The 20,189-nt window shown below is 40.2% G+C and overlaps 4 protein-coding genes and 1 long non-coding RNA gene across 15 annotated transcripts; 1 reads left to right on the plus strand and 4 right to left on the minus strand.

The window, feature by feature from the left end:
- Positions 1-52: 52 nt before the first annotated feature.
- LOC143365872 (DNA mismatch repair protein MutL) lies at positions 53-3,721 on the plus strand. The gene is made up of 7 exons (XM_076806450.1): positions 53-141; positions 202-465; positions 530-691; positions 1,173-2,232; positions 2,302-2,405; positions 2,586-2,709; positions 2,803-3,721. The coding sequence occupies exons 1-7, from the start codon at positions 79-81 to the stop codon at positions 3,150-3,152; spliced, it is 2,127 nt and encodes a 708-aa protein (XP_076662565.1). The 5' UTR covers positions 53-78; the 3' UTR covers positions 3,153-3,721.
- Positions 3,537-13,871, minus strand: LOC143365799 (uncharacterized). 11 transcript variants are annotated; one of them, XM_076806338.1, is made up of 8 exons: positions 13,633-13,871; positions 9,260-9,400; positions 7,401-7,553; positions 6,519-6,662; positions 6,417-6,440; positions 5,603-6,368; positions 5,085-5,514; positions 3,537-4,238 (listed from the first exon to the last, which is right to left on the minus strand). In XM_076806338.1, the coding sequence occupies exons 1-8, from the start codon at positions 13,682-13,684 to the stop codon at positions 4,005-4,007; spliced, it is 1,944 nt and encodes a 647-aa protein (XP_076662453.1). In that variant the 5' UTR covers positions 13,685-13,871; the 3' UTR covers positions 3,537-4,004. The 11 variants fall into 11 exon arrangements, with proteins under 11 accessions (XP_076662453.1, XP_076662451.1, XP_076662454.1 ...); XM_076806336.1 differs by having other exon boundaries at positions 5,603-6,440; XM_076806339.1 differs by lacking the exon at positions 6,417-6,440 and having other exon boundaries at positions 5,603-6,326; positions 6,465-6,662.
- On the minus strand, positions 9,431-13,356 carry LOC143365869 (uncharacterized). Its single transcript, XR_013084602.1, has 2 exons — positions 12,770-13,356; positions 9,431-10,243 (listed from the first exon to the last, which is right to left on the minus strand). It is a non-coding gene; the product is annotated as an uncharacterized LOC143365869 (long non-coding RNA).
- A 468-nt stretch (positions 13,872-14,339) lies between the features above and the next one.
- LOC143365821 (endoribonuclease Arlr) lies at positions 14,340-17,162 on the minus strand. Its single transcript, XM_076806376.1, has 7 exons — positions 17,102-17,162; positions 16,976-17,041; positions 16,662-16,742; positions 16,491-16,589; positions 15,968-16,415; positions 15,274-15,688; positions 14,340-15,188 (listed from the first exon to the last, which is right to left on the minus strand). Exons 1-7 carry the CDS (start codon positions 17,148-17,150, stop codon positions 14,952-14,954), a joined length of 1,395 nt encoding a protein of 464 aa, XP_076662491.1. The 5' UTR covers positions 17,151-17,162; the 3' UTR covers positions 14,340-14,951.
- A 178-nt stretch (positions 17,163-17,340) lies between these two features.
- Positions 17,341-19,249, minus strand: LOC143365835 (glyoxalase domain-containing protein 4). Its single transcript, XM_076806406.1, has 6 exons — positions 18,715-19,249; positions 18,596-18,645; positions 18,245-18,510; positions 18,029-18,184; positions 17,778-17,953; positions 17,341-17,698 (listed from the first exon to the last, which is right to left on the minus strand). Exons 1-6 carry the CDS (start codon positions 18,802-18,804, stop codon positions 17,591-17,593), a joined length of 846 nt encoding a protein of 281 aa, XP_076662521.1. The 5' UTR covers positions 18,805-19,249; the 3' UTR covers positions 17,341-17,590.
- Between the last annotated feature and the right edge of the window lie 940 nt (positions 19,250-20,189).

The following is a 20,189-nucleotide window of genomic DNA, read 5'->3' on the forward strand; positions in this document are numbered from 1 at the left end:
GCGCGCGATTGCTTTCCGATAGTCCGGCGATCTAATTAAGTGGGAAGAAAATCGAAATTAAAAAATCGAATAATAAAGATGGCAACCTCGATAATTGCTGCGTCGAACGTGACCGATCTTCCGGAATGTGTGCAGGAATTGGTAGACGAAACAAAGTTGCAAGTATGATTAGAATGATTATTCTCGTTTCGAATTCTTCAGGTAATGAATTCATTGAACGCCGAGAGCACGGCGATCGCAATAAGGTTTCACGCGGGGAAACGGAAAATTCAAGTAGTAGATAACGGTGTAGGAATCCCGAGAGACGGATTAACAGCTACGGCAGAGTATAATGATCGCGGCGCTCGTTTCAATGTGGAAGACATTTGCAACGCCAGGAAGCAAACGCTTGCAAGTATCCGTAGACTGTCCGACGTTATGATGATTACTTCCAGACATCGAGATTCCCCTAGAACGTATATGAAGGTATGATTACAACGTAATCATGACGCTCGCTGCATCTAAATTGATACTCCTCTTGTATTCACAGGTGTTCAAAGTGTGCGACCCGCCAAAAATTTTCGAAATTCGAAAAAGACCGTCCTGTGGTACGACAGTGAGCATATACGGGTTTCACGAATTAACACTTGACAAGTGGAACGTACCGTTAATGTACTTCATCGTTGGAAACATTGCCATAGTCAATCCTCACGTAAAAATTAACATTGCTTTATTATGTAGACATTAATCTTCCGATGTAATTAACACGTACAGGGTGGAGCATTTAAAACAAGGCACCTGAATATTTTTCGTTTTCTATTGATTGAGGACCTATATTGTGAAGGTCGATAAAGGTCTTTCATTTGAAGATATTCTTGAACGACCTTGAGCGATCTTCACAACATAGGTAATCGTATTCGCCTTGAAACGTCTTATCAGAATACAGATAAACATATCAGTCCATTAAAAAGAAAAAGCAGGGTTCATGGGTATATTTTCTCTACAAAAATAAATCATCCTCCACTTATAAAAAAATGAGTGACACCAGGTCGTGGGCCTCTCAAATTCTAGAAGGTTTTATCCAATGCATTGTTATCTAACGTTAATAGCAAGCAATTCTCTATCACTAATATGTCTACCATCAACAGGTGATCTGCTTTAAGTGCTTCATGCTGTATATTGAATTTGTGCAGGTATCATTTTCGATTAGAGATGACCAAAGGCAGAGGGTCATTATGGCAATCGCGAAGCCCCATGAACCCATAGAAATTTTTCAACTGCTATACTGTAAGCAAGTATCATTGGATAATCTGTGGCACATAAGAAACACGAGCGAATCTCGTGTGAAGTTCTGCGCATTCATTGGACTAGCTAACACAAAATCAAATGCTCTGCAGTATATCTTCCTTAATAACAGACCTGTCCATTGTCCTTTGATTCTCCGTATGATCTCGGCTGCCTTTGTTGGTAGATTAAGATGTTTTGCTAGAGCAACGCATCATCAAATACCAAAGAGGAAGTCTATCTTTATTTTGTTGTTCATCTCGTGCCGGGAATACATTTTCACTATGGAGAACAGGAAGAGGACCTTGATTTTACCATCTGTTCAGAATTTATTCCTTGCTATTCAAAATGATATAATGAATATATTTTTCAACAATACCACGCCTCTGTCTAACAGTCTCGCGAACAATGTTAGAAAGTCTAATCACCTGATATATGGTTGTATAAACGGCAGAAATGGTGCCGTACTGTTTGAAAGAACGCCGACTTCTCGCGCACTACTCCCCAGAAAGAATTGCATACTCCGGACCGTCTGCCATATTGTCCAGAAAGAAACCACGAAGATTATAGTTCAACCCGTCCGCGAAACCACGATCGATGAGCAGAACCTTCTATGTTATTCCGATGCACTAAATATCGATGACGATAACGGACAAAGTAAAACACTGTGCGAAATTAATCACAGTCAAATGACCACGAGTAAAGTCATCGATGTTCAAAAGTTTACTCGTGGTTCTATCGCATTGACGCTTTCCGAGTGGTCCAACTGGACTTATCCGGGCAATAAATCGAACAGGTTGGACGAACCGAAGAAACTCGATGGCTCCATGGAATTTTATAAACGCTTCGATTTCTTGCCAAACAAGTTGCACAAACTTTTGCGAGGCAACACGAAATTGACGAGAACCAACGTCCTGAGAGAATGGAGCGGAAGCGATTTGACCACCAAATTGAAATCCGGATTGCACAGTAAATGCAGTTCACGTCAAGATATATAGTTTGCTTAATTATTAGGTGAAAACGTTAAAATGCTTTTAGTTCCAGATGTATTATTACACCAGGAGATCGATGTACGACCATGCAAATCTAGTCAACGACTCCGCGAGTTCAAGCTGAAGGCAGACCTTCTAAAATTCGTAAAAGTAAGCGTCTCGCTGAATACTAGATTCACGGAGCACTGAAAGTTACTATGTTTGTGTAACGATACAGTAATCGTAAATTGAAAAATTATAGAACTCGTCATTTGGACCAGTCCCGTCAATCTTAATAATGATTTTAAAGATATGTGTTGCCCTTCTATTAACAAGTACTATCATTTTCAGATATTGGGTCAGATGAACAACGAATTGATCGTAGGATTAGCAGTTCAGGATAATAGAAAAGTGCTGCTGTTGATGGACCAGCATGCCGTTCACGAGAGAATACGATACGAGACTTTGCTCCGCAGTAAGTATGAAGACATCTACGACAAAGCAAGATCTTTAAGATCCTCGAGTTAGCTGGGAGACCTTGTACTAACAATAGGACGTTCATTCGCAGTATACAAGACGCAATCTAGAAACCAGCTGCTCTCCGTCAAACTACAAGAGCCCGTTATTATACAGTTACCCGCAGAGGAGTGTGGTTTGCTTCTAAAAAGTAGGAAGCAATTGAAAAGGTTCGGGATAGGTTTCAGTACCACGAATGACAACGCGATAGTGGTGCGCACGGTGCCGGAATGTTTAAAGAAAAACAAATACCGCCACGACAACGTCAGGTTGCAGCTGAGCGTACGAAATCTCCTGGACGAAATGTTACGAAACTTTCAAAACAATAGGAGTGAGGAATCGATCGACCTGCCGGTCACCATACACAATGCAATCGCAGCGGAAGCTTGCCACGGTGCGTAAGGTGCGAATGCACTGGCGAGCAACTTGCGACGTTGGCAAGAATGAATAGGTCAAATACAAAGTTGAAAAGGCATTAGAAAAATTTAGGGATGTCGTTATATTATTTTCGGCTTTCTAAGATGATTCAAAGAGAAACTACATTTTCACTTAATTTCACTCTCTTCTAATTGACTCGAGCAATTCTCGTTTCGCATAAAAATTTGCAAACCTGTGTACACGCTTGTGCAAGTTGCTGCAGTAAGAAAAAGTTGCAAATTGCTTGCTAGTGTGTTCGCAGACGTAGAATATGGTCAGAGTAAAGTACACAGCATAGAAAACGTAAATACTTAACGTGTATATTTTTTTGTTTAGTAGGAAATATCGGTACAAGAATAATCTCATTCGTTTGTATGGAGCTTTGTGTTTACCTAATGACCTAATGTCGGAGTATTTTAGGAGCCGTAAAATTTGGGGATCCGCTGACGCTGCAACAATGCAAGTGGCTGCTGACGCTGTTGCAACAGACGAAAACACCGACGCGTTGCGCTCATGGGAGGCCATCCATAGTGCCCATACTAGAGCTCACCGAGTCCGAAAAATGGAGCAAGAAAACCACTCAGGTATGCATTACACACTACTATTACATACCTCTTTTTATAGAGGGTTGTTCGAACATTTCCAAGCATGCTTGTTACACATTCCGCTTCGCAAACTCGAAGAAACGCTTAGATCACCAACGTATTATAGCACAGCAGACATCTAATGTGCACACTATTTTACAAAAGCAGTAATTTATGTACTCGATCTAACACACGGAGAGATATATATATATATACTTAATTAGTGCATGGTATTCGATTTCGAAGAGGTAAACTAAACATCAGGGTATGCGGAAATCAAAATGTCTTTCCCGAAGTAGTTGATTCTGCTCACGAAGATGGTGAACTCCGTTCCTCCGAGTGAAACTGGGCATGGGTTGTTCGGTCGAGTGAAGAAGCACATCGTGTACAGTGCAAACTCCAATTCAGGCGATGTGCCGACGAATACTGTGCTCACTGGCTGCACTATTCCGTCCAGGCTCGAGCGCAACTTCAGGATCGCTCCCTTCTGCAATCGTTATCAATTTATAATACAAAAGTATCCCCGAACCATGAGCTTGCAAATAAGAACCCGTCAGTGGACTTCGTACAACTGTAACGACCAATACTCCAGACCGTTTCTACAATTTTATAATTGAAGATGTTAAGGACTGTTTATCAATATTTTGAAACATAGTTTGAAACATTACTTCTTGTAGACATTCTTTCAGCCATTCAGTTAATTTAATCGCTAGAAACCAAAGTGTAATTAAATAACGATTAGGTCAGAATAGACCAAGGCACCGCCGTCGGAGGGTTAAAGTAAACAAAATTCTGGCAAGCTAAAAATTGCTAAAAATTGCTTGGATACCGAGGGCGATGCGGAAAAGCAATTTTCAAAAGTCCGCTCAAGGGTTAAGGGGGCCGGCAGGCATCTGGCCTTGACTGTCACGCTATGTTACGCTGTGCCTTTTTTTCTAGACATTTTACGTCTTAGATAAGTAAGTAATCAATTAAAAATGCATACCACCGTGTTTGTACATGTCTTTGCTACGTCTGTATAGAGCCTTTTTTCGATACGAACACTAAATCTCTCGAAATTAAGAGAATCTCTCAGCGGCAGCCATCTTGTGACGTCATACTTGCTTCAGAATTCGAATTTTCTGCCGAATATTACAAATTACTCCACGATCAGGTAGAAATTCGCAATTTGGGCTCCATACAGACGTAGAGTGGACTTTTAGGAAACACAATTGACCACTTCTGAACTGCTCGTTGCAATATTGAAGCGGCAGTTTGTCTAGATTTTGACCCTTGCATACGTATATGGATTTCAAACGATGCCGGCCCCCTTAAAGCTAGTAGGATAACTCACGTCGCCCAGCTTGGCCTCCTTCAGGTATCCAAGATAGTTCAGCTTGCCCGCAGCCTCCTGTTTGGCATAGTAGATCCAATTGTGCAGTCCAAGGATGTCGGTGTCGAACTTCTCAGCCAGGAACACGGTTTCGAAACCGGAACTGGACGCGTCCCCGTCGATTCTCTTGAACTGGGAGAACCAGATGCGCTTCATGGAGTCCTTGAACTCGTACTCGTCGTCCGGAATGTATCCCTTGTCGGCCAGGAACTTCATGGTGGACTTGATGATGTCGGTCTCCGCGATCTTGTCGAGAAGTTCCGACTCCTCGCGACGCTCTTCAGGGGTGACCGTCTCTTTCGTTTTGACATCCAGCTCGTAGTTGTCGTGCAGGGCGATCACCGCCTTCACGGTCGGGAGATCGTAGGCCTCGGCTTTCACGTCCAACAATCTGAAACAGCGACGATCAACGGTGTTGCTCCAAGTCGGCCGTAGACTTTCAAAAACGATGAAATAATCCGAAAAGCTCCGATACATACGGTTCGGACGCGTCGTCCGTGGTGCTCTCGTCCTTCTTCTGTCCCTGCAGCTTCATGGTGATCTGCGAGAAAGCGTTGTTGTCCTTCTCCTTCTGGTACAAGCTCTCGGTCAGCCTCTTGAGGTCGTCGTTCGAGGTGACGAATCCCAGCGGATTAGGGTTGTTCTGAGTGGAGTCCGGAGAGTTGGAGTTCGCGGGTGGGGAGTTGTTGGTTCCGGGGTTGTTCTGCTGAGTCTGCGGAGCGTCGGCGGCAGGTTGCGCCGACGGTTGAGGCGCGGGTTGGCCCGCAGGAGCAGCAGGAGCAGCGCCTGGAGCAGCCGCAACTGGCGCCGTCCCGTTGTTGTAGTAATTGTTGTAGGTGATTTCGGTGTGCGTGGCGGGTTGACCAGGAGCACCACCACTGTGGGAGCCTTCGCTGCTTCCTCTGGTGCCGTAGATTCCACCGGGTATTATTCGATTCACCGCAGCGTTCACGCCGGCGCTGACTCCAGCGAAGACGAACGCTTCCTTCGCCAGCTGTCCGATTCCTGGCCTCGAGGACTGTTGCAGCAGGATCGTCTGCTGAGGCGATGGCGCCACAGAGCCGAACGCAGACCCGTACGACGGCTGTCCGACGCCACCGACAGGACCTCCGTAGCTGGGCTGCCCTCCGTAGGGCGAGTGTCCTCCGTAGCTAGGCTGCCCTCCGTAAGGAGAGTGTCCCACGCCAGGGTTGTAACCTGCACCTACCGGACCGTTGTAACTTGTACCCACTGGACCATTGTAACCTGCGCCTACTGGACCATTGTAACCTGTGCCCACTGGACCATTGTAACCTGTGCCCACTGGACCATTGTAACCTGGGCCCACTGGGCCATTGTAACCGTGACCCACAGGAGCATTGTACCCACCGTGACCCACAGGAGCATTGTACCCACCGTGACCCACAGGAGCATTGTACCCACCGTGACCCACAGGAGCGTTGTATCCCTGGCCCACAGGAGCGTTGTACCCTCCTTGACCCGGGTATGCTTGGCCAGCAGGGTTGTAGGGGTTCGAGGCTGGCTGGCGCGGGTATCCGCCTGAAAAGGATCCGCCATTTAACCACTTATAGTCAGCCGGATCTTTATGCATTCATGGCACGCGCCATTTTATAAAATACAAGATAAAACATTGCTCTTGTCAGCACTAAACCTACCGAGCACATAAACCAACTCGCATCCGATGTTTCGTAAGAATGACAATATCGAATTGATTTAGAATCATTAGGAAATGAAATAATGATCTGCGAATGTAATTTAACCCTTGGCACTCGAATGGCGACTGTAAGGCGCCACTAAAAATTGCTGTATCATTGTTCAAGATATTTTTTACATTATTAAATTTATTTGTACTCAACAATTACTGAACATTTCAGTATTGCACGAGTAAATTGCACCATTTTCGTATGTATAATATGAAAATAAATATACAGGGTGAGTCACCTAACGTTTGCACCTCAAATATCTTTGTTGTTTCTAAAGATACGTAAAATGTGGTAAGGACAAAGTTGAATGGTACAATGGGGCTGACACGATGCCATAAAAAAATTTTGTTTTTATGTCATTTTTTTAGAGATATCAAGGTCACCTTGACTTTTTTAAATGGAACCACCCTTTTTTTAAACACCTACTCCTGTATAGAAGGAAAATATTCTAGGACGGAAGAAATGTTTCGTTTTCGAGTTGAAATAGCTTCGAGTGCAAAGGGTTAACCATTGCAGCGCGTAAGACTGGTCCGCAGAAACGTAAACGTTGACGTTGAACGGCGCAATAGAATACCTGAAGGATTGTACGACGACTGCACGTTCGTCGCGCTAGTTTTGGAGGATTGCTCGTTCACAGGAGCAGAAGCTCTGACAGGGGTGTTGGATCCTGCAGGTTTCTTGTCCGCCACGTTCCACCCTATTTTGTCTGGACTGGATCCACCTGAAGCTGTCGATCATTCGCTAATGTATTCGGTAGTTTCTAAACTTCGTTGCCTGTTGTTGCTACTTAATTAGAGTCTATAACTGTTCGCCGTCCGTGTATCTAAGCTCGAATACAGAGGGGGGCTTGTTCGAAAGTAGCGGTGGGGGCTATTCAATTATTTGCAAATCTTTGCGTTACATCGATTCAAAATTTGTAAGAACAAGCAAGACAATTTGCTGTCCGACACGAGGACTCGAGCTACCGGTCTGGGCCACTCGAGAAACTCAATACCGGATAATCGATCGACAATCGAGCCCGCTGTGCGATGCTGTAGCGTCCGAGCTGTGGGAACACGATGATTAAAAAACGACTCAATATTAAACCCACCATGCACAAAATATATAAATTTGAAGCGCCGCACAGTGGTACCAAGGCGGCAACAAATCCATTTTATAAATTTTCGGTTTTTATAAAAAAAAGAATTGTTTTTGTGTAGCCTAATAGTGCATAATGTGCCAAAGTCCGATTTTTTAAAACAATTTTTTTTACGGAGATATACGAATGGTAAATAACCATTTCTTCGCTCCTGGGAATTCATGTGTTTTCAGTGAGATAGTTATGTAATTACTCCGCCTATAATTGAATACTTAGGGGTCTACAAATCATATGGGTTATTGCAAATGGCTTCAACTATTAACTGGCAAAAACAATTTTCCAAAAAAAGTTGTTTAACATTAAGTTATATGGACTAACCTGAAGCCTCTTGGCGTTACGCTCATTTTTTATTTATGGGGGAATAGAAAAAATCCTTTGAAAAGCTTCGATCTGGAACTAATTGTTTTGGCAAGTTGTAATATTGATCTAGCTTTGTGCAAAAAATCATGAGACACTTCGAGATACTTTCACCGCAATTTAAGTTTAAATATCAACTTTCGAAATTTTTAAGGGATTCATACCAGATAATAAAAAAAAATGTGACATTCATACGTATAAAAAAATATTTAATAACAATTTTTCATGTTAAACAAACGAAGTTTTCGTTCACTGGACCACTGTCGCAAAAATGCAACAGGTATTTTTTGGTAGTGATCCAATGAACGCTATAAAAATAATTTATGTAAGATAAAAAAGATTGTTATTAAATATTCTTTCATACATAAAACATTAATAAATCATATGCAGTTGACATTTTTCTTTATTTTTCAGAAATATTACTAAAAAATTTCACCTGGAACATCAAGTAATCGTAACTTCCGCACGATTCACTCTTGGAAATTCTGAAAGTTGATATTTAAACTTAAATTGCGGCGAAAGGGTCTCGGAGGGTCTCATGATTTTTTGCACAAAGTTAGATCAATACTACACCTTGCCGAAACGATTAATTCCAGACCAAAATCTATTAAAGGATTTGTTGTATGCTTCCATAAATAAAAGATGGGCAGAAAACAGAGATTTCCGATTAGCCCATATTCCTTAATGTCAACAACTGTTTACAAAAAATGTTTTTGCCAAATAATCGTTGTACCTGTGGCAATCTCTCCACAAATTTTCAAACAAATTCGTCGGATAGTTTCGTTCTTACAGATTTTGTTGCCGCTTTTTGGCCATTTGCCACCGCTGTGCGCCGTGTGAAAGCGGATAGATCAGCTTAAGCTTTTTATGGTTGTTATCACAACCCATGCTCGAATAAAGAAATCGATTCCCCGGCGAATAGAAGAGCGTTTAATTACCGTGACTCTGGTGCTGGGAGGAGGGCTGAGGGTACGACGAGCGAGGAGTCGTATACTTCGAGTTCGACCCCCATGAGCCCCGTGAACCCCATGAGCTTCCTCCTGTCCTCCGTCTGGTCGATTTAATGGCCAGAACGTCCGCTGAAAACACGCGAAGCGTTGCAAGTTACAATTCGCTCGACAGAATATTTCAAAGTAGCAATTTTTCAAACGCCAGGTGAATCCGTGCGAACGGAACTACCGGAACCAACAAACCGTGAAACGAATGGTATCACCGAATACAATCGTTTCCACGATTACGTATTCGCCTGATAATCAACGGCAAAACCGCGCGATGCGTTTCAAAGACATCCACAAGAACGTACACAAGCGTGAGTACGAACACACACGAAATTGAAATTTTCGCGATTAGGGGAGCGCGAGCGCGCGGGAATTGCGTGTCACGCGGCGAATATTTCATAATCCTCTGCCCACTGATCGTTCGGCTCGCCGATCGTTGCATGATTGATCGTGATGCCGGGTCCTAACGGTCTCTAACAATCCGCTAAATAAAATAATGATACACTGTGTTAACAGGATTATCTGCATCGAGCATGTTCGAACGACGTTGCTCGAATCCCCGCACTGATGGGAAAAGCGATACCATTTTATCGTTTCTGCGCTTTGTTGACCCGAGGTCTCCGCTTTCTATAGCTAGCGCAAGCAGTGTGTATAAACAAGCTTGTATTAATATAAGTAGCTTCGGTGACCGTACCAAGTCCACCGTTTTCGTCCGAAAAACGATTTCTAGCTGTTTTCATTTGTCATACAACATAACTGCAATAACAATATCAAGGCCCATCTATTTTATACCACGATTTCACTTTTATACAGTCACGTGATGCATTCTCTACAAGATTTTGTTCCGCTTCGAGATCCAACGGTGATGGACGCTGGACCGGGTTTATCCAAGCGTAATCTTTCAACGAGAAACACTCGAAAAGACTGTAGAATCGGAAAGAAATGATTATTCGGCGCACCGACCCTTGCAATTCAACGATTAGATAATTTCTTTCTACTTCTAAAAATAATGTATGGCAGATAGAAGCGGGGTGCGGACTCTTTCTTCTTCATCGCCATAATTGAGTGCCATTTAAATTCCAGTAGACTCGATTCTCTAGCTCGAACCGTTACGGAGATTACGTTACGTAAGTCTATTTTTTCCCCGTAGCGTCAAACTAAAACGCGTTATCGCGACTTTGTACGAGCTTCGTGTAAAATCAACCGGAGTATTAACAAATAGTTGAATGGGAAATCGCCGGAAGTGCAATAACCCAGGCGACCAACTCGATCGACGGTGCTTCGGAGATCTGACATTTTCGTAAGAATATAATTTCATGCCAGAACCCGTACAAGTCGAGCAACGATTGATGATGATCCATGAATAATAAATGAGCAAACGCGTTCGATCTAGCGATAGCTGCCTCTGGGAAAAGTCGCCGAGGGCAAAGAGTTGTCGTACTCGTAATCGATGACGCAATACACGCCATTTTGAAAACTTTTGCTAAGAGGAAACTCTTTCACCGCGGTGTCTTCGCAACCGACTCCTCGGTATCAACACTGGGCTTACGGGACCCGTCAAAATGGCGGACACTAATATTTTTATTAGAAATAAAAATTAAACATTTATTTCTCTCGGTATACACTAGCGGCGGAAGGTATGTTAACACCTTTTCAAGCGGAATAACTTTCTTAAAATTGGTCCAAATGAGTAGAATCTTTTTTATATGATAGACCAACCAGTTTGCTAGAGAATGACTAAACAAACATTTTTTTAGATTACGATTGGTTGGAATGATAAAAAAATGAAAAAATTGTGGTTTTTCAACTTTTTCATCTGAGCCTATAACGATAATTTAAAAAATGCGTTTTGTAGATTTCTATAACATATGCATACTGAAAATTTCATAAAAATCGGTCAATGTTGCAATGAGCTACAAACGTTTCAAGATGATCACATAAGGGCGATATTCCCTGGCAAGGTCGAAAATCTGCGACTTTAACCCTTAAACTCGCATCTTGAAATGTTTGTAGCTCATTGCAACGTTGACCGACTTCGATGAAATTTTCAGTATGCATGTAAGTTACCGAAATCAACAAAACGCATTTTTTAAATTATCGTTATAGGCTACGATAAAAAAGTTGAAAAATCATAATTTTTTCATTTCTTTATCATTCCAACCAATTACAATCTAAAAAGATGTTTGTTTAGTCATTCTGTAGCAAACTAGTTGGTCTAACATCTAGAAAAGATTCAAGTCATTTGGACCAATTTTAAAAAAGTTATTCCGCTTGAAAAGGTGTTAAAACATACTTTCCGCCGCTAGTGTATGTTATGAAAAGAATGCCTAAATATTCGGATAGATTCTCGTTATTTTTATAGAGTAATGTGAAATAGTTTGTACAATAAAGATATAGTAAAAATATAGTAGTTATTATATATTATTATAATACAGTCGGGGACGATATTGACACTAGATTTACGGGACCCGTCAAAATGACGGATTCTAATATTTTTAATTCACGAATATTGAGATTGCAAACATGAGGAATTATTTAACAAATTGATTTTTCTGGGTGTATATTATTTCAAAAATGGCTACAGGTTTTGATAGATATATTCATGTTATTTTTATATGAAAATGTAAAATAGTAAACCTAGTGTTAAGTGGACACTCTTCTTTAAAATTCGTCCAAATTACTTGCATTTTTTTTTTAGATTGATTATATATATATATAATTTAATTGTTTAATGTTGCTTCAACATCAAAGGTCATTAGCAACACGGTACATTTTCTTACAATATATTATACATATTTGTATCACAAAAATTTCTTTAGATTCCAATTGGTTGGAATGACAAAGAAATGAAAATATGATGATTGTTCAACTTTTTTATTTCATTGAAATATTCAGTGAAATTTTCAGTATGTACGTAAGATATCGGAATCTACAAAACACATTTCTTAAATTACCGTTGAAGGCTCAGATAGAAAAGTTAAAAAACCATTTTTTCATTTTTCATCATTTCAACCAATTGCAATTTAAAGAAATTTTTGTTCACTCCTTGCCTAGCAAACTAGTCGGTCTAACATCTAGAAAACAATGCAAGTGATTTGGACCAACATTAAAAAAGTTATGCGATTTTTAAGAGTGTCGACTTAACACTAGATTTACGGGACCCGTCAAAATGATGTTGATGATTTATTTTTAAATTGCGAATATTGAGATTGTAACAATGCATTCATGAGCGATTATTTAACAAATTGACTTCTTTGGGTATATATTATTTAAAAAATAGCTACAAACTTTGATAGATATATTCATGTTATTTTTATAAGAAAATGTAAAATAGTTATTTTTAGTGCTCCGTAAACCTAGTGTTAATAAAAGGAGCCTGTTGGGACGCTTTAATCTAATTAAATTTTTATCTAATGTATAATATAATATAATAAAAATGTAATAGTTTACATAATGGTGTTCCGTGAATCCAGCATGAAAACCGGGAAACTCGCGAAACAAAGCAAACCGCGAAATCTCGAAAATCGTGTCTAGGAGTAATCACGATACGGCTTGTGTATTATTTACTCGGGCGCGATTTCGTGCAGAGTTAGTCATAGGAACACGTCATCGCGATGATTTCTGCCGAACGAAGCACTATTGCAGAGCACTATTGCAGAGCGGTCTTCCTCGTTTCCAGAGAACCGCTTTAAATTCATTAGGAGCTCAATGTCAGCCGCATGGCCACGACTTTCTAGAACCGGCGAGTCGCTTCTGCGACGTATGCACACGCCGCGGCTTCTCAAGTCCCATTTAACCGTAGACAAGTGAATAATCGCACGCGTGTTGGTGTCCGAGTACCGGGGCAATTTTCCCTTCGCTGATCTCGTTACGAACTATTTGATGCAATTCCCCGTTGTAAACCAATTAAGGCCGATTTTCACGTATCCGTAATGTATCAGCAATTTGTTATTCTTATTTCGCGCTTGGCTCTGTCCGCGCGTCGCTCGAATACAACAAACTCGAGACGCTTGTTACACCACAAAAAAAAAAGAAAAATGTCAAATGTCCAGGAACGCGGAACGTTGATATGATAGTGCGATAACAGGAATTTTCGATCAATTTCAAGCGGTCCTTGATCCCGTTGGGGATTTCTCTTTTAAGAAAGTTTCCTCGCCAGCCAGTCGACACGGGTTTATTTTATGTTACAAGCGATACCTGGATCGACGGATAATTAGTATAGATCGCGCGAATCGATCGTCGGAAGTCGGTGATACGAACGACCGCACAGAACGGCTCTTTCGCGAGAAGGATAGATCGTTTTTGTCACTTACCGAACATGATCAGCACGAAGGCCGTGCAAAGCAGCAGCAGCTTATGACGCATGTTTGCGTGCTTATGCCTTTTTTCTTGATTCGAGTTGTGTCCTCTGGTCGATGTCCTTAGTCAGATCGTACGCGATCTAGGATATCCACGAAGATCGATGCTGATCGTTCGACGGTTGCTCCGTTACTGAAACGCTTCTAACCGGAAACGCTCGCGCTCACACACGCTTCGACTCCGTTCGGCTTTGCAACGTCGATCCGAGGCCTTTCTCCTTGCATCGATCTTCGACGCGATCGCGATCGTCGGGTGGTAGGGATCCGAGCGATCTAGCGGCGGGAACCGTTCGTGGAACGAGCGGAAATCTTGTGCAAGGCTTCAACGTTGTTGTGATAATTGTTGAAATAAAAATTGTCCGCATTTATTCCTTTTCTTTTTTTTTTTTTTATTGTAATAAGTCGATAATTATGTCACAGCCATTTTAAGTTCGTGGAATAGTTTCACTGTTTTCAATTACATCTACTTGTTTTTGTTATAAATGTAAAACAACTGTCTCGAAAAACGAAATTTCCAACTTTTCTGTGCGTGGTTTTTACAATATCGTTGTACAAAGAGAGGAGGAAACATTTGGTTTTAACAAAAATAAATAAAGCAGCTACATATTTTTAACATTCGGACACGCACTGGATTGTTCAAGATTAGAATTTTAATAAACAGACGTTATATTTTTATATTATAACAATATAATATCGTGAACTTAAATATAGATATTAAACTTCGCCAAATATTTTCCTGTGCCTCTTGCGTATTTAAATGTTATTTCAACATTTTTGCTACTCGATGACGAGTTAAATGTCCTTTGGAAATAAAGGATGAAGCTTTGAAATTCTCTATTGTAATCGATCATGTTTGTCAATCTCCTGACATTAACTTTTGAAGCCTTTTACAACTGTATAATTGTTTGTTTGATGTTTCAGAGCAAATTGAATTTTAAATCGTTGAAGTTGCGCGCTAGCAGGAAATGTTGAAGATACTCTTGGTTTCGACAAATAAGAAGATTGATTTGTTTAAACATCCTGTTGCAGTTACATTTAGACTGTCAAATATTATGTAGTGAAGCAATTTTAAATGCCTCAGTAAGACTTCCATTTAATTTGCTGGTAGATTGTGATCTATATTTGCAGAAGGTCTACAATATATAAATTTAATGTTGCAAAGTTCTTGGCTAACTTTCGTTGTTACCCTTAACAATATGACAATTTAATTCTAAATACAACATATTGTGAGTTTGGTTAAGGTGCACATCCACGAATACAACACCAGTGCTATCTTAGAACAACGGGAAACCAGCGTCCAACACTAAGCTTCCGGGAGAATACATCAACGAATGGGTGTAAACGGTGGATCTTGTTCCACCGAGCGAAATCGAGCATAGACTGTTCGTTCTCGCGTAAAAGCATATAGTGTACAAGGCCATTTCCAATTCGGGCATGGTGCCCACGAATATTGTCTCGTTTTGTTTCACGATTCCGTCCATTGCAAAGTTCAGTTTCAGTAGAGAGGCAGTCTGAAAAAAATAAATTACAATAACGTATAAAATCAGTGATAATTTCTACATTCCATTTAATGATATCGTCTTCTCGGTCGCTTACAGTTCCAAGTTTCAGTTGGTCCACGTAGCTCATGTAATCGATACGCCTCGAGGACTCTTTGTTCGCAAAGTACAGCCAATCTCGTACGCCTACGAACTCTTGGTCATACTTCTCCGACTCGAAAATCTGTTCGAATCCGCACGTGCTTCCGCCGTAGATCGTGAACCAGATGCGTCGAAGCACGTCCTTTCTTTCGAAATCATCGGGACCGATAAACTTTCGATCGCTTAGCCACTTCATAGCCTTCGCCATCACGGACGTATTCAGGTAAGTGTCTATCAAAAGGTTCTCGTGCTCTCGTATCTCCTGCGTGAGATTCACCTGATCCCGAAAGTCGGGCCCGTGCTTATCATACAAAGTATGCGTTATGTGAATCGAAGGGTAGTTCAACAGAATCGGATCTATCTGGAACAATCTGTAAAGTCAAGTTCAATATGTGTCACCGGATATTCGAAACGGTAAACGGCATACATAATTACCAAACTGCGGATCTTTATGCGAAATAAAATTTGTTTGCATTCGTTGCAAGCCGTAGGAACCAAGTAGGAATTTATTTATCTCTACTGTGTTTTTGTTAAGTTTGTAAAAGGTGTATTAATATTCCTTTAATCTTTCCATCGTATGAAATTCCATTCACCTAGTTATTTCTATAAATACATAAAGATCCGCAGTTTAAATAATTAATTTGACTTACGGGTTTTTAGCTTCGTTGGTCGCGTTGGGCGACGTGGAACGTATCTGTAAATCCAGCTGGATGTATTTGGATATGTCAAGCGACATGGCGAACAGCTGTTCCGTTATGTTGAAGATGTCGTTGTCAGAAATGTTGAAGAAAGAATTGTTGACGATGCAGGGGCCAGCGGGTGAGTTAGTTTTGTTTGTTGCTGTTTGATTAGACTGCGTTGCGTGCTGACGATCATAATGATGGTGATGATGATGATGATGGTGATGTACAATGGTTTGTTCGATTGTACTGGTTCCAGTAGAAGCAGTATCACCACCGCCATTAACAGTAGCACTCGGTTGATTAGTGCCACCGTGAGTATTGCTCCCTGGAGGATGCGTTTGGCTTGGGGCTTTCGGTTGGTTGCTGTCAATGTGAGGATTGCTCCATGGACCGTAATGTGTACTGCTATTGCTACCTACGATATAAGTATATTTGTTACAGTATTTCATAATATTTTGTTTTATTAATGTGTAATGTCTGTCGAGTATACCTTGATCCGAGTGTGTCTCTGTTGGCGCAGACGGTTCATAATGTGATGTACCTTGTTTCGATTTTGTTACAGTCCCTGTTTTGTTATCTGGTTTTCCTGCTAGAAAATTGAAAGATATTCAGGCTTATGATTTAAGCAATGAATTCTCTATTTCAAATGCATAGAATTTACCTGGTCGCGTAGCTCCACTACGTTCAGAATTCAAGAAATCTGTATTAGAGTTTTTACTTTTCTGATGCTGGGTATGATTACCTAAGATTGGGAAGAACGGTTAAAGTCTTTAATAGATTACATAATAACTACATAATAGTATAATATACCAGATGACGTTTTGCCCTTGGGGGTCCCAGAGCTAGTAGGTTTAGGAGGTTTATGTACCGGTGTAGATCTTTGAAAAAAGGGATTGTTATGGATTAAAGAACCAAGATCACTATAGGGAGAAATATTGGAGCCATGAGAACTCTTGGTACTATGAGATCTACTACCTTTTGAACCTTTTGAACCACCATGAGAATTAGGTTTGTGACGGGATTTCCTTGCAGCAATAGTATCTACAGAAAATAATACTCATCATGTTGGTACGTGATAAAAACGGTACTGTTTGTACTTACCAATGGCAGCGAGGATGAGAAGTAAAAATAAAAATGTCTGGAATCTCATAGTTACTAGACGGAATGCGCGTATCAGGATCGTGTACGTGCACTTTAAATTATCAATCTACAATTGCACAACTAAGAAGAATGTTATCGTCACAGTTTTCTCTGAAGTCATAATGTGTACATTTTCAGAACACGGGGTCACCGTTGATGACCTTGTAAAAATATCGTTCTGTGTAATCATAAAAACGTAATTCATAATAAATCGTGTTTATTCAAAGCAACAACCTTCACCAGTATATGGATACAAACTATGAAATATGTAACAAATGTTTAGAATGTTTTTAAAAACATTGAAAATTGATCCCTTACTTTTATCGGAACCAATTCACAGTGCAAACCTTCACCTGTATACTCTACAGACCTTTAAAAGTATAAATTAGTATTAACACAGCCAGCCAAATTTATGAAAATACTGAAATCTGTAATGTGCATGTACAAAATTTATTCTTCTTTCGCGATATATCTGTCCAAAATTTTTTCACTGGGGTAGTCTGGAACTGACAACTGACGGAATCCTTCATCGTCCACAAAGCAAATCTCATGACCATCCTAAAATATTTGATTACACAATCAGAACTTGGTTTTGATAGATCAAATGTAACGTTTAAGAGCATGTAACTGTACTTACTGGATCTGCGAGGATGATAACCCTAACAGAAGCCTTCCCTGGTGTATCTAAAGTGATCAAGTCTGTTAAAATTTCATTTCCAGAGTCCTTGATCCTCCTCTGAATTTCTGGCTGCTCCTCATGCGGAACAGAGAATGCTATACGCCCATAGGCTTTAGCATGATCAACCTTCATCCCTAAAAGCACAAGATGAATTGTATTCTTTCCGCTCATAGTGCATCCATTATAAAAACTTATCTCAAAAGTCTTACCAATATCTTGGAATTCAAGTTTAGCTTGATCATCCCCATAGCCTAACAATACGCTTTTATCTGTTTGACTGAATACCTTCAATTCCAGAATATCTTTCCAGTATGCAACAGTCTTTTGAAGATTAGAGCTGGACAAAGTTACCTTCTCTACTGGATCTATAATTTAAAAATTGATTATGCATAAATATGGAAAATGCTTAAGGTTTTTCTTTATACCTTTATCCTTAGGTTGCAGCTCGTTAATGAGATAGTACTTGTATCCACCCGGTGCTTCCAGAACAAATTTTCCATCCTCTTCGCTTAAAGGCCACCCATTCGAACGTGCTCTTTCGATAGCTTCTTTCGATTTAATTGTTATTCCACGAAAATCGTTGCCGCTCTCGTATTCCTTGATTCCATAATTATAGGTCAGCTCTATCACAAAATGAGAATCCTCTGGACCATATCCTATCATTGTTTTGCTCCATCGATTTGCGTACGGTCTACAAGTGTATACAAAATAGTATGAACATACATAGTATTGGATTGATTTATAATTCTAGGGATTAAAATAGAATAGTTACGAACCCGTTGCAGGCGGCATCGCAACCATCAGCAAATTCTTCGTGCCGTAACACCTGTAAAAATATTCTTCACTACTGTATGCCGATTACAATGATATTCTATGTACATATATGCCGACTAACCTTCATTCCAAGAATTTCTCGATAAAATTTCATCGTCGATTTCCGATTCGGAATTTTGAACACAAAATGCAGAGCTCGTCCGGTGACCATTTTTAACAAACCTATTGTTAAGCCTTATTTGTTAATAGATTAGGTCGAACAAAATTTATACAGTTGCAGATCGAATGCAATAGCTACAAACACTGAGCTACACCCACTAATGCCACTATGTGAGTAATAATAGTTATCACTCAAGATCGCTGACTAGACGTTTTTATGGAATTCCCACCGGCAGCTGTCACGGAGCAATTAATCCAAGGCGACTCGACAATTCCTTATATACCCTGATTTTTTAGTTTATTATTATTTAGATACATCATATCACCTTGTTCAATTTTTAAATAAAGGAAGCATTATCTACGCCATTATTTATTGGACTTTAAAGATTAATGGTATTTAAAGTTATATATTCTGAACGCCAATTTATGTAAAAATAAAAGAAGAGAAAATAATGCCATTACGATAAAGTGTTTGTCCCTTTAGTGCGATCACTTTAATTAAATAAAGATTGTGCATTAATAATCACTGAGAGCTAAATTTTTAATTAGTATTTAATTGAATCCTTTATCAATCTTTATGACACTTGAAATTGATTTAATCATCAAATTTCTCATAGAAATTTATAACTATAATTATAGAAAGTATTTCTTTTAGCATTCAATCTACTAATAAAAGATATTTAAAATACTAGGGAGATTAATAATGAATGAACCATTTACTAATTTAATTCGTAAATCCTGAAAATAGCGGCACACGAATGATTTTTGCTGAAATCTACCGGTAGGTAGCCCTGACCTTGAAATCCAGGAAACTATTTTATTTTAGTGTCCCCGGTATAGTGCTGCCCCCTAGTCTAATTTTTAGCCTGGACCAGAACCTGCATCATCTTTTTAGCCTGAACCAGAACCTGTATCATCTTAACTGCATCATTTGCAGCGGATTCCAAATAATGCCAGAGTGGATACTACTTGTATGTTAAAAGAGGCTCTTCTATGTAACCTCTGATCCAGCCTAAAAGATGATGCAGGTTCGGGTCCAGGTTAAAAAGTTGATGCAGGTTCTGTTCCAGGCTAAAAAGATGATGCAGGTTCTGTTCCAGGCTAAAAAGATGATGCAGGTTCTGTTCCAGGCTAAAAATATGATGCAGAAAAGTGTGGACACTGAAACCCCGAGCGTGAGCACTCTCATTCCTCTCTGGCATTATGTTCTTCTACTTTCGACGAATCGACTAGATGATTCACTCACGATGAAACAGTGAAAAATGAACCTGTCTAAATGCCGGCAAACTCTGAGCCCGTCCAAACAAATGAACGGTGTTCATTTTCATTTTGAGAAATCAAATTCGATCACTGAAGAAGTATAAATACTCCGGCTTTCGTCTTCCACATTCACTATGGATGACTCACCACGACGTGCATATACATCCAAAGTGAACA

This window comes from Halictus rubicundus, chromosome 2 (assembly GCF_050948215.1).
Source record: "Halictus rubicundus isolate RS-2024b chromosome 2, iyHalRubi1_principal, whole genome shotgun sequence".
NCBI classification, from domain to species: Eukaryota; Metazoa; Arthropoda; class Insecta; order Hymenoptera; family Halictidae; genus Halictus; species Halictus rubicundus.

Excerpts from the sequence above, each read along its gene's own strand:
- LOC143365835 (XM_076806406.1), bottom strand. The coding sequence starts at position 18,804 with ATGGTCACCGGACGAGCTCTGCATTTTGTGTTCAAAATTCCGAATCGG. Across the intron at positions 18,646-18,714 it reads GAGAAATTCTTGGAATGAAG|GTGTTACGGCACGAAGAATT; the intron begins GTTAGTCGGCAT and ends ATATTTTTACAG. Across the intron at positions 18,511-18,595 it reads TGCGATGCCGCCTGCAACGG|ACCGTACGCAAATCGATGGA; the intron begins GTTCGTAACTAT and ends ATACACTTGTAG.
- LOC143365799 (XM_076806333.1), bottom strand. The coding sequence starts at position 13,684 with ATGCGTCATAAGCTGCTGCTGCTTTGCACGGCCTTCGTGCTGATCATG. Across the intron at positions 7,554-9,259 it reads CTCCCAGCACCAGAGTCACG|CTTCAGGTGGATCCAGTCCA; the intron begins GTAATTAAACGC and ends AATGATCGACAG. Across the intron at positions 5,515-5,602 it reads ACGGACGACGCGTCCGAACC|ATTGTTGGACGTGAAAGCCG; the intron begins GTATGTATCGGA and ends TCGCTGTTTCAG.
- LOC143365821 (XM_076806376.1), bottom strand. The coding sequence starts at position 17,150 with ATGAGATTCCAGACATTTTTATTTTTACTTCTCATCCTCGCTGCCATT. Across the intron at positions 16,590-16,661 it reads TAGTGGAGCTACGCGACCAG|CAGGAAAACCAGATAACAAA; the intron begins GTAAATTCTATG and ends TCAATTTTCTAG. Across the intron at positions 16,416-16,490 it reads AGAGACACACTCGGATCAAG|GTAGCAATAGCAGTACACAT; the intron begins GTATACTCGACA and ends CTTATATCGTAG.
- LOC143365872 (XM_076806450.1), top strand. The coding sequence starts at position 79 with ATGGCAACCTCGATAATTGCTGCGTCGAACGTGACCGATCTTCCGGAA. Across the intron at positions 2,406-2,585 it reads ACCTTCTAAAATTCGTAAAA|ATATTGGGTCAGATGAACAA; the intron begins GTAAGCGTCTCG and ends TATCATTTTCAG. Across the intron at positions 2,710-2,802 it reads ATACGAGACTTTGCTCCGCA|TATACAAGACGCAATCTAGA; the intron begins GTAAGTATGAAG and ends GTTCATTCGCAG.